Source organism: Mastacembelus armatus, chromosome 23 (genome assembly GCF_900324485.2).
Source record: "Mastacembelus armatus chromosome 23, fMasArm1.2, whole genome shotgun sequence".
NCBI lineage: Eukaryota > Metazoa > Chordata > Actinopteri > Synbranchiformes > Mastacembelidae > Mastacembelus > Mastacembelus armatus.
In genome coordinates, this window is record NC_046655.1 from 2,759,372 (window position 1) to 2,775,495 (window position 16,124).

Consider the following 16,124-nt stretch of genomic DNA (forward strand, 5'->3'; position numbering starts at 1 on the left):
TTGGCAGGAGTCCACCTCTGACTCTCCTGTACAGTAAGACAACTCACTAACAACAGCTCAGCCTTGTCTTTTAAAAGTTGTTCCTTGTTCAGTAGCGTTTATATGTCAACAAGCCGTAAATACACTCATGTTGAGACACTAGTTCATATATTTACTGAGAAGAGAGGCTTTTTTAGGAAAGGGAATGTGTCTGTAAAGCCTCTGCAGGACATTTTACAGTCAATATTTCACAGCTTTTACAATATTCTACCAGTTTAAATACAAGCAAATCTGCTTCATAGAGGTGGATAACTTTATGACAAAAAAGAACAAGGGCACTATCTTTCAAAGAAACAGAAGCTACAAATCAATGATTTGTAACAAGGCAGAAATGTTTTAAAGCCTTGCTCAGAACCCAGTCCCCAGTTGTTAAAGTGTCTTGTTATTTACTTAACAGTACAGTGTGGCATTGTGGGAAACCTAATTCTTTGCTTTCTTGCCAAGCATTAGATGATACCACTCTCAGCCAGGAGGTGATTAGCTTAGCTTACAGTAGCTAATGATTGGAAGCTAACAAGTGACAAAAATGCAGAAAGTCACAACATCTGACGGTAAACACTTCCAGCATAAAGCCTCCCAAAAAACTATCAAAATGACCCCAAAGGTCATCTGCACAAGCTGCTTGTTATAGTTGGGGTATTTAGGAGGGGAGTAGAGGAGGTCAGGTGATGCAGTACACATGGATGAATCAGAAAAAATGGTCACTGTTCTTAACCACAACCATAACTTTTATTAATAATAGTATAGATTTTTTTAACTGTGATGATAATGGTCCTAAAATCTTAAAGATTAAAAAAAAAAAGAGCCAAGCTACCCACCTCCCTAAGTGAATCTAAGTCATTTGCCTACTGGCTCCAGGAGTTTCTCCAAACAAAGGCGGAAGTAGTGAAAGCCAACAGGAAATCACTTCCACCATGTTTGTTTGCATTCAGAAAGGGGAAACAATGTCAAAACTTGACAAGTAGGTTTTACAGAAACTGCAGCCCTTATTTTACTGTGACTTTACCAGTCAGTTCCAACAAAGAAAAATGCCTGAGGTAATGACATGCCTGCTTTGCTTTAACAACACTGAGTAGTTTATGCTCCCCATCTGCTCTTTATGTCTTCAGTATGTCTCATTTGAAGCATAGGTTTGCTCAGTAACTTAAAATACCACTGTGATGAAGACATACAGTACAGGTAAGTGGTGATTTGAGCAGCCATCGTCACAGTCACCTACAACTTCACTGGTCTCCCCAACCACAGCCAACACACCCAGTATCACAAGTTAACATGCCTCAAGCCAGAATCACCGTCTTAAAGTGGTGCGAAAAAGTGTTGGCCCCCTTCCTGATTTCTTTTATTTTTATGCATGTTTGGCACACTTTGTTTCATATCAAACACATTTAAATATTAGTCAAAGATAACACAAGTAAACACATCATGCAGTTTTTAAATGAAGGTTTTTATTATTAAGGGAAAACAAAATCCAAAACTACATGGCCCTGTGTGAAAAAGTGTTTGCCCGCCTGTTAAAACATAACCTGTGGTTTATCACACCTGAGTTCAATTCCTCTAGCCACACCCAGGTCTGATTACTGCCACACCTGTTCACAATCAAGAAATCACTTAAATAGGACCTGCCTGACAAAAGTGAAGTAGACCAAAAGATCCTCAAAAGCTAGACATCATGGTGAGATCCAAAGAAATTCAAAAACAAATGAGAAAGAAAGTAATTGAGATCTATCAGTGTGGGAAAGGTTATATATAAGTTATAAGTCATTTCTAAAAACAAAAAATAATAAAAACCTTTACCTTTCACACCACTATTATATCCAGACTTGCATCTATTATTGAAAGTGCATATTACCACCTATTGTACTGCTGTAGTCACCACACTAATACCTAAATCGCGGCTATCGATGTGTTGTTGCTTATGTCTGAAACAAACAAGCAGCCAATCACATTATTGGCCCCGCCCTCCTGGTCTTGATTGACAAAATGTAAAAAGGCATTATGAAATAAAATATATGATGAAGGGGACATTTTTAAAACATAATGAAAACAATTTCATAATAATGAAATGAACTTTACAGACGTGTTGCATTATTTTACAATTTCATGGTCATATTGTGAATATTTAAATTATGTGTGTTTTTATTTAAATAATTTATAATAAGTTATTTCATAATGTCCTATTTATATATTAGATTTTGAACACTCTGGGGTTCCATACTTCAGGGCTCTGCTCCCTTCTCTCAGGTCTCCACTGCTGTCATAAGTTCCTGCGCCCTCCTCCTCTTCCTCTGTTCCCCTCTGTTTATTTCTTCCCCTCAGCTCCCTTTTCCTTCTCTTTCCCTTCGATCATGTTCAGACATGATGTGTCCTGGTGTGACCCAAATAAACAGTACATTGGTCTGAAGGGAAGGAAGGACAGTCAAGGTGTATAATTGAGAGAGAAGGGGAGCATGGGAAAGTTGTACAACAGAATGGGAGTGACACCAGTTTGGTTCAGTTTGGATCCATGTTTTACCTTGCTAGTGGTACAAATAAAAAACTGCAAAAATAGATGCATCTGTCATTTGGTTGGTTGGTGGCTCCATCAATTTATTTCTTTGTCCAAGAGCATTAAATAAAATCTGTCCTGCCCACAGGAAGTGACAGACCACTGTTGATTAGCTAAGAGACACATATTGGTCAGTTACACATATTGCAATGGTCCATGACAATGTAGTTTAAAAGCTACTGTCTAGATGTCCCTGACATTTGCTGGTATCACTGCACCACTTCTGACCATTTAAACAACTTTCCTCTGGCTCACATTTCCAGCTGTTTTGACGGAATCTCAAACTCTGATGAATAGATTGCATATTCACACCTCACAGAGGATGAACCATTTCCAGTTAGGTAGCCATAAATTATGGCCATTCATTAGCACCTCCAAGACCCAAGTCAACCCTCTGAAAAGCTGTTAGCACAATTGTGCTCCCGGAAAATAAGATGATAAGGAAACAATAAAAAATATACTTAATTTTGCAGTGAGACTGACTCATCAAACCACACTACAGCTCCATCTTCAAGGTTCGTTAGGGCAAATATGTGCATGCATGTGTGTGAGTGTGTGTGTGTGTGTGTGTGTGAGTGAGTGTGTGTGTGCACGCTTACTTCTTGCTGAGTCAGTGATGAGGAGAGCTTTGTTTGCCTGGCTCTGCCAACATGTCCGCCCTGACCTCTTTTGGAGGGACATGAGAGGAGTCTTTAAGTCTCCGTCAGAGCAGCCAGCTGAGCAGACTCTGTGCTGCCATGCTGCACCGTGGAGTCTGCAGCAGCCACTGCTCCATATGCCAAACCGGCCTCTCTGCCAGAATAACCGCTGCTTTAAAACTCCCCCGATGCTGAGCCCAGATGGAGGAAAAATGGGAAAGTGTTGGATGATGGGAAGGAAAAAGAAAAGGGAAGTGATGTGGAAAAATACAGAGGAGCTGTGAATGATGGGAAAAGAGTGTTTGGTTGCACAGTTAATCAGGTAGAACGGCACATAATGGTTTAATCTTGTCATGTCAACAATTTTGAAAGAAAGGCAATTTCACTCTCCACTGCCGAAACTGGCGGAAACTGAGAGCTGTCAGGGACTTTGATACAGGTAGCTCAAAGAGCAACAAACTAGCTTCTCATCAGTGCCAGTAACCAAAAACGTTTACAACACATCCCTGACATCACTTGCATTTTGTAGGCTTCTTGAGTATTGGTATTTTCCTGTGGATAAGCTGGCAAAACGGAGACATCACAGCTGTCAGGTTTTGGTGTCAGTCTCAGAGTCAAACACCCCTGTTCCATCAAAGCAGTTCCAGGACTGGTTCAGAGGCAGTGCCCAATTTTGAACCAGTTTTTTGAGTTTCGACAGCCTAAGTACCATCTCAGGGTGCTAACTTGGCATCAACTCACTGCTGTCAAGAAATAGGAACCGCCTACATGGTGGGGGTGGGATTATCCAAATATGGTATTCGTCAAAGTATAACTAACCCACTATCCTGTGGCCGTGTACTTACTAATGCTAACGTTAGCTCATTCACCTACAAGCTGGGCTCAATGCTTGGCCAGCCTGTGTCACACAGTTGCAGGTATCATGCTGGAGAAATGGACCACAATTTATAGCTATTCTAACAAAATTACCGCACTACTATTTTAACTTAGAAGATTCAGACACAGTGGAACTTTGACTGGGACATATACAGTGATGTCAATATGTGGCTCTGTGGTGGCTCTCTAGCCCATAGAAAAGCAAAATGGTTCTTAGAAGGTTGGCAAGTTGAACCAGCACCAAACTAGCACTTAGTTCATGTTGGTCAAAAAGGGGTAAAAGTGGCTTTTATCTGGCATCACAACTAACTGTCAACACATACATGGAGACATCCACCAAAAAAGAGAAACAGAGACAAGTTTCTTCACACAAAGTAGCAGAAATTAGACCAGAATGTGAGGAAGGACAAGACATTTGACATTTTAGTGCTCTGTCCAGCCACTGCAATTCCATAAAATTGAGGGAACTGGGGGATTTACAAGAGCTAGAGTAACAAAATGCTGTGGCACCCACTATGGAAACTACTCATCTAAAATGGGTCAAGCTCCATAACAGTCCCAAAATGCATTAAACAGCATCTCTTGGTTGTATCCTTTTTCCAATATTAGCTCCCAGGTGTTACACAAATGTACCGTCTCCAAGCCCAGCTTGAGACAGATCAGATGACATCACTATGACAAAAACAGGGTCTTCTCAGACTTGACAAAGCTCCTCCAGAACCACAATGGTCATTATACATCTGTCTTCACGGGCTGAGTAATCGTGTCTTGTAAACTAGTGACATTTGAGTACTCCCTCTTAGAATAGACAGGACTCAAAATAAATTGCTCATATATTCTGGAAATCTCTTAACTGAAGTGGAACCAGATAAGGCATTGTGCAAAAAAATCCCTTTAGAAAACGAAAAGCGAAAGGCTGGTGACATTTAGCAGTGTTTAAAGAGTATCCAAGGGAGGATTATTCCTTTTCTTTAACAAGCAAAAGAGTCAGAATCCAGAGAGAGGATGGAGGAAGAAGAGGAGTGGAAATCCCTCCCAGTGTCCCAGTAGCTGCTGTGGAGCAGCCAGGTTTAATGAGACATGGCTCTGCCTTCCTCCATTTAATTAAAGCCATGATTCACTTCTCTTACACCATGCTGTCTACAGTACATCTGGCAGCCGGAGACACCAACACAAACTGTCACCCTCTTTCCTTCCCCTCTCACACACACCAACACTGGAACTGCATTTGGGTCAACGCTCCAAAGGCTAAGGGCCACACCGAGCCCAGTTCCTTTCCTGAATTCCTAAATCAATGTGTCAATATTCCAGAAGATAAAGGTTCCAGTCACGCACACACGCACACACGCACACATACACTGGTTGCCTTATCCTCTGGAGCCATATATGTCACATTATGGGCAAACAGTGGTAAACAGTGACTGTGGGATCTGGTCTGATAGCCATTCTGTCACCATCTAAAAATGCCCCTGCTCCCTCCTCTTCTTAATGCCCAAATGTAGCTAACCTGCAACTTGCAGACTCTTGACTTAATGCTCGGGGCTAAAACCTAACAACCAAATCAATATTTATCGGCAGCGGCGGTGTGATTACATTCCCATCTCCGCCTGCTGCTCGTGGCCTACGGACAAGCAGCGGCAGTCATACATAATGACCACAGGAAACCATTCCACTATACACACTTTTCAACATACACAAATATGGCAGAAATGTACACACACAAACACACACAGGGCTACAACTAGGTACTTCAAGATTCTCAGACAAGCTATCACATTAAAGCTGCACCAACACAAATGCATGTCTTTTACAGCTCCTATAATCACACCACAATCTCCACAGTCAAGAGCAAACTGTGGGTCTGTAACAGATGACTGTCTCATTCCACACTACTAAGATCTGGTATTTCATTATACTGCAGTTTTTCTGCCCTACTTTTAACTGTACTGGTATTTTGGTCCTTTCTCTCCAAAATATTGTCTTGTTTCCAATATTGAAGTACAACAATGATTTGGTTTTCCTATGATTCATTGGAGGGACAGGGATGGCAGCAGTGTTCGGGATTTTTCTTGACCATGTCTGAGGCTCTTTAGAAAAGATTTAGAATTAGAAAAGATTAAATAATTTTCCAAACTGGCTGCTCACTGATTTTTTTTATTTTTTATTAAATAAACAAGAGGAAATAGTGCATTCACTGAGAACTATTTTCAGCAGCGGATTCATCAATATTTGGTGCTCTGGGTGCTCTGGTTAGGATGGTATATTTAAGGCTGAGACAAAAGAAGTGTGTGTTCATAGACTTAGGGCTGCTCACAAGAAGTGAGAAACCAACACCAATCAGTGGAATGTTGAATGCTTTCCTAAACAGAAGCCCAGTGAGTGCTCTGTCCACAGAAAGCAGGACTAACAAAGGCTGAGCCTTATCACAGCCTTTCCTTTTAACAATTCCTGTTACACCTGTACTGAAATCCTAAAAATTGATGCCTTTGAAGCTTTAAAAATCCCTACATCCACTTTTGTTTGAAGTTTCCATTAAGCACCCGCCCTTTTGCTTCCAGTAGCCACCATTTTCCGACACAGACACACACACACACACACACACACACACAAAGAGAACCACAGACAGCCCAGATGTTTCAGCTTACTGCTGCAGTTAACCTGTCTGCATACACACACAAACACACACTTTTAAAGCCAGCACAACCTCAGTAGGAAATGACACTAAAAATATCGGCCACTGTGTGATGATATTTGAACCAGATGAGAATTTTTAGCAACGTTCACTCTGTGCTTTTAGGAAACTGAATGTAATGTGGATGGAGACCAGTCAAAGCATGTATTAAGAAACTAAATCAACCCGACACATTTTATAATGCATGGCAGGCAGATGCTGGGGTGTGACAACAACACCAACAGTTCCTATTATAAATGTCCATGTCTCTGATTCATGGGAAGATGGAGTCACTGAATCTCATCAATCTCTGAGGGAAACCCCGAAAACATCTGGGATTCACTGCCATCTGTTAAAGATGTCAGCGGCACACTCCACACCTTTCATTTTTTTATGCTTCAACATGTTGACACACACTTCCTGCATGAGATTTTACTGCTCTCTGTTTGTTGCAATCACCGACTAATTTGGCTAAGAACTGGGAGGATCACAGACACAGCTGACTTATCTTCTCCAGACAGACAGTGGTTTTTCAGGACGGGAAGGAAGGCGGGGGTGAGTACAGTTTTTCCCATGTGTAACTCTATTGGTACATGTCTGCTGTTAGAGCTTGAGTCAGTGTGTGTGTGTGCTTTATGTGCATAAAGCCCTTCAGGCCAGGAGGCCTCGCTGGTGACGTGCAGAAGAAGTTATCACTGATGTAAAAGTGGAGGCAGATTGGTCTGTGGGGGCCTCACTCTCACACAGGCAGACAGTCTCTGTATTGTTTGCCCTCAGAATAAGCCAGGTTGTTGTTCTGAGCTGAGACTGTCTCACTGTGGCAGTTAATGACTTAATGATCATAAAAGCTGCGTGTGTGTTAGTGTAGGTGCCTATTTCTATACATTCAAAAACAAGTGTCCTCACGAGGCAGGAAAAAATAAGAACTCTTCCTGATGTAGTTTAACTTTTTTATAAGATATTTTAGCTCTCAAAATTGATCTCCTAACAGTGTGTGTGTGTGTGTGTGTGTGTGTGTGTGTGTGCGTGGTGTTTGTGTATTCTTCTTTGTGAAGCCCTTTCATCGCCTTTCTAATGAAGTCCAGACGGTCATCAGCAGATGGTCGTCAGCTCCGTTTAGTAAATGAGGAGTCCTCAGCGTTGGCCTGTGGCTGCTGCCTAACCCACAGTCCAGACGGCAGAGCAGCACAACCAGACTGCTCTGAGTTACTCAGACAGACTCCAGGAAGAAAAGTGGCAATTAAAGCAAGGAAATCACTGTATGATCTAAAGCCTGATGGTAGGCAGATTCGGCCATGGTTTTGATGTTTTAGAGAGAATATACAAAATTGTGCAAAACAGTTCAAGTCACAGTGGACCGTGGCATAAGTTTGTCTGTGTCTTACATGTCTGTGTTATTTTGCCTCCACCTTTTGTAGTGAGCAATTACATTAAAGTTTGTATGTGTAAATTCAATGTCAGTGTGAGAGATTTAGTCACAGTTTAGTTTTGTCATGGGTAAAAAGTTTGACGAATATATTCCATCAGTGTTCAGCAAAATGAACAATTGCCCTAAAGCTTGGATTACTCCCTCTATTAAAGAGCAAAGCATCGCCTGGGCTTCCCTTGGAACCTTCACCCTACAGATCAGGATGATGTAACCAACCAATCAACTGAACTCAAATATGAGTTTGGAGCAATAGTTTAAAAACATAAACACAAAACCAGCCTTCCAGAAAACTCTCACAGGGTGTGAGTCAAAAGACCTCTTTGCAACTTCTCTGCATGCTCTGTTAGACACAACTATTCTGCTGTGAGGATCTGCTGAGAGCCTCCCCTCTGTGCTTGAGGACATATGTTGACAGCTGTGCTGGTGTAAACCTAACAAGGCAACAGGGCCCAGTGGCATCCCAACTAAGCCGCTACAGGGCTCTGTGCTACGGAGCTCTCCCTCATCTACCACACCATCCTCTGAAACTCCTAGAGGACAGCAACAATACCCACTGTCAAACACCAACCATTACACACCAGAACTTTGCTTCTCTTCATGAAATACATGGATAAACTGGTCCTGAATATCATCCTACCATCTGTCAGACCACAGCTAGACATACAAGGTACCCAGTCAGGCCAAGCAATGTATGGAGGATGCTGTGACATGCCTTCTCCCTGTCCTCCATCCACACCAGCTCAGCTGTGCATCAACTCAACATCCCTCATTCTTGGTAAAACTAGGCACAGTAACATCATCTCCCATCCTCGCCATCACCAGACCCCTCAGGGCCAGATCCTCAGTCTTTTACTCCATATGGTGACATTGCCATCCTGGCTCTGATTAACTACAATAATTCAGAGACAGATACTCCAGTTACTGGCAGATCAAATACACACTTGCTCCCTTCTGAACCCCGGGTCCTCATAGCCCCAAACAGGTTGACAGTTTCTTGGACTTACCACAGGCAATAAACTGACCACCAATATCCACAAACATTTAGTTTCCACTCCAAATGAATTCTGCAGAAACAGATCTTCAAAATAAAGAAGAGCCCCTTTGGTGGGGGTTTTGTAGCCTGTACCATAATGACTTCAAATCAAATGCTGTATGTCTGCAGTGAGACTTTTCTATTTTCATAGCTGTGTTAACTACATCAAAAGACTGAAAAATAGCACATGTTGAAGAAGGAAAGGAAGAGCTTTCAAAGTGAGAAGACAAAGAAGAAGGTAAAGAAGTTTTATTCATCAGGTATAACGCCATGTTGTCCACCAGACAACTGGGGACTTTTACAGAGACGTTCAAGAATTGGAACCAATGATTATAGATCCCACGTTTGAGGTCACTGACCCCAGAGACTCTGTGCTTTCTGCACAGCTGACACCACCACTACAGACCTATGAAGGTGAGGAATTTCAAGTTTCCATCAGAAATTCCAAGCAGAAATATTTTATCCTTTCTCCAGACTTTCCCATTCCTTGGTTCAAACCTGTGCATGTCTTTTGTTATGGAATCACACAGATTCCCGCACATGCAAGTTGAGACTTCAAACGAGATCTGTAAAGTCTCTCTGTGGGCGCAGCTGACCACTCCAGAAGCACAGCGGCTTTGTTGGAGATGTGAAATCTGAGAATGTAACTTTGCAGGTTAACAGAGGCTGAAAAAATACACAGTACAGAGCTGCACACACATACACACTAACTCCAAAATATCCCAGAGGCACTTTACAAAGAAACCAAACAAGTGGCCCACAGAACAAAATGCCAACTTAGCCGCGTTGATCTCAGCAGCTACACTGGTTTTAAAGGACCGGGAGAATCTTAGCCTGATAGGGCACACTGGGTTTGTCACAAGCACGTAGTGACTTCAGACTCAAAGTCACTTCAGAGAGACAGTATGGAGGCGGAAGAGCACAGGTCCCCACTCAAGGCTGACAGTAAGCAGCTGGCCTTCTAGACAGAAATATAACAGACAGAACAACCTCCACTGGGCCTGAATGACCTACGACTAAGAGTCAAGCACTGAGTGTGTGTGTGTGTGTGTGTCCATGTAGGAACGCATAGTACACCGGAAATCTGTTAAATACGTCATACAACCTCTCGTATACCACCAAAGAGGTGATTACTAGTGGTACTCCTAGCACTGAAAACAATGTCAGTCCCTGAAAATTAGACAAGAAAAAAACAAGAAAAAAACATTTATGAAATATACTTTAGGTAGAATAGCTTTTGTGCTGCTATCAAATGGAATTAGTATGTTATGAGGAGAATTGTTTGCAGTCAACCATCTAAATGAGTCCAAATGTGAGTAAATCCAGCTTGTGCAGAGCAGAGGGACAATGAACAAATAAGAACCACACGATAGATGAGAACAAAGCCTGTAACCATGGTATTTGTACAAAGATGTCAGGAGCTGTATCTTCAAAATACTTATATATATATATATATATATATATATATATATATATATATATAATATATATATATATATACTTAATATATTAATTGAAAATGCAGAATAAGAAGAACCACAAAATAGACTCAAATGTTTTAGCTTCCATAGGCTAAAACTAGACTAACAGAAGTTTAAAGACTAAAATCTGACTAAAACTAATATACTTTTTCATCAAAACACTAATTCAAATTCAAGTGCCAAAAGTGGCACAGATCTTAGCTATCTCAAAATCCCATGCATAGAACTTACTTCAGGGCCAGACGCTGCGGTGAAAAGTGAAGTGAAAATGTATTTATTTTTGAATATGGGTGGACTGCCTCATTAACCAGACAACCAACCTATATATATAAACTTGATTCTGCTAAATGTCAGGACACTCTTAGCTGCAGCACTACAATTTACAAAGAGGTGGCATACATCTTTAACATGCAGGTACAAAGAGCCTGAGTGGACTCTGAGCATGACAGGACGTTTACAGAGGGTTTCCACTGTTGCCATCCTTTCTGTCTGCTTTGACTACACAGATGGTTCACTTCCAAACAAAATGTAATTTGGCATGCTCTCAAATGGCAGTGGAACACAGTGCTGCAGGCCCTCGGTATACTCGTAATAACTCCAAGGCTGTTTGTTGTCCAGCGTCGAGCAGAGCTGTAGAGAAGGCAAGAGAGGAGGCCCAGTTGTCAAGTCAAAGTAGGGTTTGACCATGTATCTGCACACGCTCACTGAAGCCAAATGCAACTTCTTTTGATGTTTTATCTGCAAACACTGAGCTTAAGTTTTAAAAGAGGTCACAATCCTGGAGGTTCTGGATGAGATTGAGTTTATGTTGGAAGGCTAGACCAGATCACCTGACCCCTAAACGTGCCAGAATCAGGGATGCATTATTTGGAACTTTATCTGATAGACAACAAGGGCTCTGTGTGTGTGTGTGTGTGTGTGCGTGTGTGTGTGTGTGTGTGTGTGTGGTGACAGTGGTGGTGGGGTCTTTTCTGTTAAAGAAAATCCAGATAGTTATGGCTAAAGAGTTACAAAGTCATTTTAGAAAGAAGAGACAGAGATAAACAGACAGGTTAAAAGGGAAGACAGCAACACCAAACACATGCAAATGCACACACACACACACACAGTATCTAGCTCACCTGTGTAATCACACATAAATACACAGTGCATCATTAAAACTTATATCCAAGCGCCTGCACAAATACTCTTCTCTTCAATCAGATCGGTCTGGTAGCTGTACCCTATCATCACTACAAAATAAAACAACCACTTTGATCTGTGTGTGTGTGTGTGTGTGTGTGTGCGGGCAGAAGCTGATGCAATGCCTGTGAAGAGTGGCACACATCTGAGAGCAGGATCCAGGGGTCCTTGACAGGGCGTTAATGGAGCCTCGGTTCAATTTTTACACTCTGTTTGGTCACTGGAAGCTCATTTAATGATGCAGAGTAGAGGAGAGGTCTCCCTGCACAGTCTTCCTGCTGCAGAATACATTCATGTAATACCTAATTAAATAATTTCAGAGGATGGGAGCGTCTTAGGGCAGGATGCTATTAAAGGCCTAACAGATCCATTTACTGGGACCATTCCTTTGTAAATGGTAAGGGTGTGAACACTTCAATCCTTTAACAAAACAAAGGGATAAATGTGACCCAATAAAAAATTCAGTTTGAAGGTCGCTGCCATGCAAAATTTTGGAGGGGTGGCAATAGTACAGATAGTTTCTCTCACTGTAGGTTCCCTGAGATAGTGGATCATGGAGATTTTCTTTTTGGAGTTGGGAATGTGTCAGTGGGGACACAGGGGACTCACACAGAGCCAGTGTATCTGCAGAGGTATGCCACCTGAATTGGCTGTGGTGGCGTTTCTATTCAGCTTCATGTTGGTGAGGATGGCATTCCTGTATGCAGCTCCTCAGTGATTCATCTCCCTTGTGTCTCGGCTGTCCGGCACTGACACTGTAGTTCTCTTTAACTCTGCTTCCACATCATAATCATCTGTAAACTGACATACAGTCCTCAGTGTTCTCTGTCACTGCCCCTTTAACTTCACCCATGGACACTACAGCAATGATCATACAAGAGCAACAATTCTACATGGATATCAGAGGAGAACTGGAGATGAAACAATCCCATAAAGAATGATACAGGTATTCTACTCAGCCCTGCAGACTCTGTGTCTCCCACCGGCAGCATTACAGGATTATCATTTCTGTCTTCGTGGAAAGCAAATACCCAGAGAGCATTTCTCCCTGACTGCACAGTAAACTGTTGTGCTTTCAGGTAGCAGTATTGAGTCTAGGTGCGCTTCTGCTTTGTGCGTCTGAACGCAGTTTTTTTTCCCGATTTTTGCGCACAGGGCCACTGCTGTAACGCATGGGTATCACATCCAGGGGCGTGACTTATTAAGCCGAGTTTTATCAAAGCAAAAAAAGAAGTAAAGAAAAGAAAGAGAATGTAAGGTGAATTATTATAATTCAATTATTGTTGAATTATTAAATATGCAAACCAAAGAGGACATCGGATTTAAATGCCATTTTGATCTTTGCTCTACACTCCAAATTTGTTCACCACTGTAGCTCGAGCTTAGTCTTAGATCCAGATGACAAAAAGCACTGCATGGTCAAATTTGGATTGCTTCAAGCTGCCAAGTGCCCACTTTTCCAAACCCCACTGCCGCCCGTGCACCGAGTCCTCTCGCCAAGCCACGTTCTTGGAGACAAAAAGCTGGAGAGACCCCCCCCCCATCCTACCCCCAGACCATGCCACTTGTCAGCTGAGGGAAGGCGAGCGAACAGCGCCTGGTTGCTCACATTCAATCCATTCACACCCAAGCGCACACACACCACCAAGAAAAAAAAAACGCTCAACAAAAGCCGGACAAAAGCGCAACAGAGTCCTGTGATAGTGCCACATAAAATATGGATATGACAGTTACTGGGTGATTTACGCCTCCACATAGCGCAGGTATCAATTATTTATCTGCTGCGTTACTGTACAGCCTGAACAAATCGATGTGTCAACATGCCAGGACGCTGCCAGACAAGATGCCATAAATCAATACACACACATGGCTGTACACACACACACACACACACACACACACACATGCGCGAGAGAAGACAGGCGGCAGGTCCTACCTGGTTGGAACATACTTTGGAAATAAAAGATGACCAGAATAAAGGATCCCAAACAAGTGGCAAAAACCATCCGGCATATCCTGCTCATCCTCATCAGGTCGCTCAGAGTCTGTTTCATGGCGGGACGGAGAGACTGGAGGGGGAGTGAAGGACCGGTCTGTTGGAAGTTCCGGGGCTCTGCTGGTACTGATGAGGATTGTCCTCCGGTCAATGAGCTGAACGCATCCAACACGGAGCGTACCACTACTGGGCTGCGGGAGGGGGGAGGGCAGGGAAGGCCTGACGACACCCCTACTCGGAGGAAATGAGAGCGTCCAGATGTGCGCTTCTATGAAACCATCTCCATTAGGAAAAGACAGGAATACAACAAGGGGAATATAATAATGGTTTTGGAATGGTTTGGTTTTTGGAAAGCCAAAGCAGGTAGTACAGTGAAATATAAGTTTTCTCTGAAATGTCGTCAATGTTGGAAAGATCTTTTACTTGCTACTAATGTAAGCAACGACAAAAGAAACAAAAAAAAAACATCCATCCAATCCAAATCTTATGTGTACAATTTTAACTATGATGGTAATGAAGGTACAAAACGTACTTTGTACTTTGTCAAAATGTAAATGATACTCGCATATTTTAACAACCCCAATAATAATTCAGTCAAGTTGCTGAGTAACATTGTTCAATACAGATTTTTCACTTTTATTGACATATTATTAAAACTCAAACCCTTTAATCTTACTTATTCCACCACTGACCTCTTGGTAGTATTAACTAACATGTCCCAGTCTGACTTTTCTTTTTCTTCCCAGGCTGACTGAAGTCTTTAAGCCTTGCTTCTTTTACCTGCAAAACTCCAGTGCCACCTAGTGGTGGAAGAGCATACACTGCACAGAAGTCAGTTCAGTCTTGGTGACAGACCTTACCAGCATAAAAGCTGCTTTGATTTAATCAAATTGTGCATGAATGATATTTGGTAAAGAACGTTCTTGTGCATGTTTCCTGATATATATATTTGCTTATATATGCTTTAATTGCACAAGGAGGTCTGCCAGGGACGGAATGACAAGGGGGTCTGGAGGAGAAACTCAGAAAATGGGCCTAATTTTAATGTACAGCACACCACAGCAGAATGCAGTACAGACATTAACATGGGGTGAAGAAGAACATCTGGACTTCTGAAAAGCATCAACACAGCATGAGAACTCAGATGTCAGCCCTGCACAGGACATGTACACAGATATAAAGCAGAAACATTAATGCAGAGTGTAGAGCTGAAGTGATGGGAAAAACTCTGAGGTTAAGCAACTAACTTTTAACAAATCTCCACGCTCCTGTCCCTGCATTCATTTGTATCAGAGACTTAATGATCCAAATGAATATTTAACAGTTCTTTCAAGATGGATGCTATACTTGGAGGCACAAGAAACCTGGGAAAAATAAAACAAGTGAGTATAATAATAATGATAAAAGACACAGTTCCTGACATCAATAACTGTGGCCTATTGTCTCAATAAAAACACTGTACACTTTAATTAAACCAAGAGCATTCTCCAGTTAACCTTCTTTTTGGTAATTCCATTATGATATAAAGGCTGTCTTACCCCTGGAGCCTGTGCCACAGCAGGTGAATATAAACCTCAACTTATACTCCATGTAAATGCATCAAATCCCAGTCTTATCACTCTCCTGCAGCCTTTACAAACGCTGCTACTTAAAGCGTACAGCAGCTTTCAAACACACAACCTGAGAGAACATCTTATCTAACTTTGAGAGTTATAAAATGCATCAGTGGGGTTCTGTATTTATAAATTATGGTTGAAGCAAACACTTAGAAATGTAAGCAAACTAAAAAACGGAACAGACATAAACAGTTGTTGTCAGTAACTGCAACTGACAGGCAGGCAATAACCTCATTCTCTACTCCCCAGGACATCAAGGCCTTAGACATATGCGTCAATGAGATGAGCACCTATGGAAAAGACAGACCCATACCTTATCAGTATACAGTATGTCAGCAGGCAGAGACACTGTACTTCCCTCCATCTGCTGGAGAATGTGAAGAAATTACTTATTTTGGCCTCTGCTAAATAACAATAGCCTAAACCAAAGTGACTCATATCATTTAAAATGCTGGAAATCCAAGTTCTGCTCATGACCATTACAGTATCTTGTAAATAACTCTGATCACTTAAAGCTGCTTTGTGGCTCACTCCCTCTTCACCACAGTGGTCCAGTACAGCCCCTGTTTTTATGCTGATGCTGCACCAATCTGCCTGTCAATCACATGCTGCAGCTCA

General features: G+C 42.0%; 1 protein-coding gene across 2 annotated transcripts in view; it reads right to left on the reverse strand.

Annotated features, from left to right (window-relative positions):
* Positions 1–14,006, reverse strand: part of chst11 (carbohydrate (chondroitin 4) sulfotransferase 11) — a 58,568-nt gene extending 44,562 nt beyond the window's left edge. The window contains exon 1 of one of the 2 annotated variants that reach the window (XM_026327425.1): positions 13,846–14,006. In XM_026327425.1, coding sequence (XP_026183210.1) covers positions 13,846–13,948 — 103 coding nt within the window. In that variant the 5' untranslated portion in view covers positions 13,949–14,006. Of the gene's footprint in view, positions 1–13,830 lie in introns of both variants that reach the window. The other variant, XM_026327424.1, reaches the window with a different exon arrangement.
* Between the last annotated feature and the right edge of the window lie 2,118 nt (positions 14,007–16,124).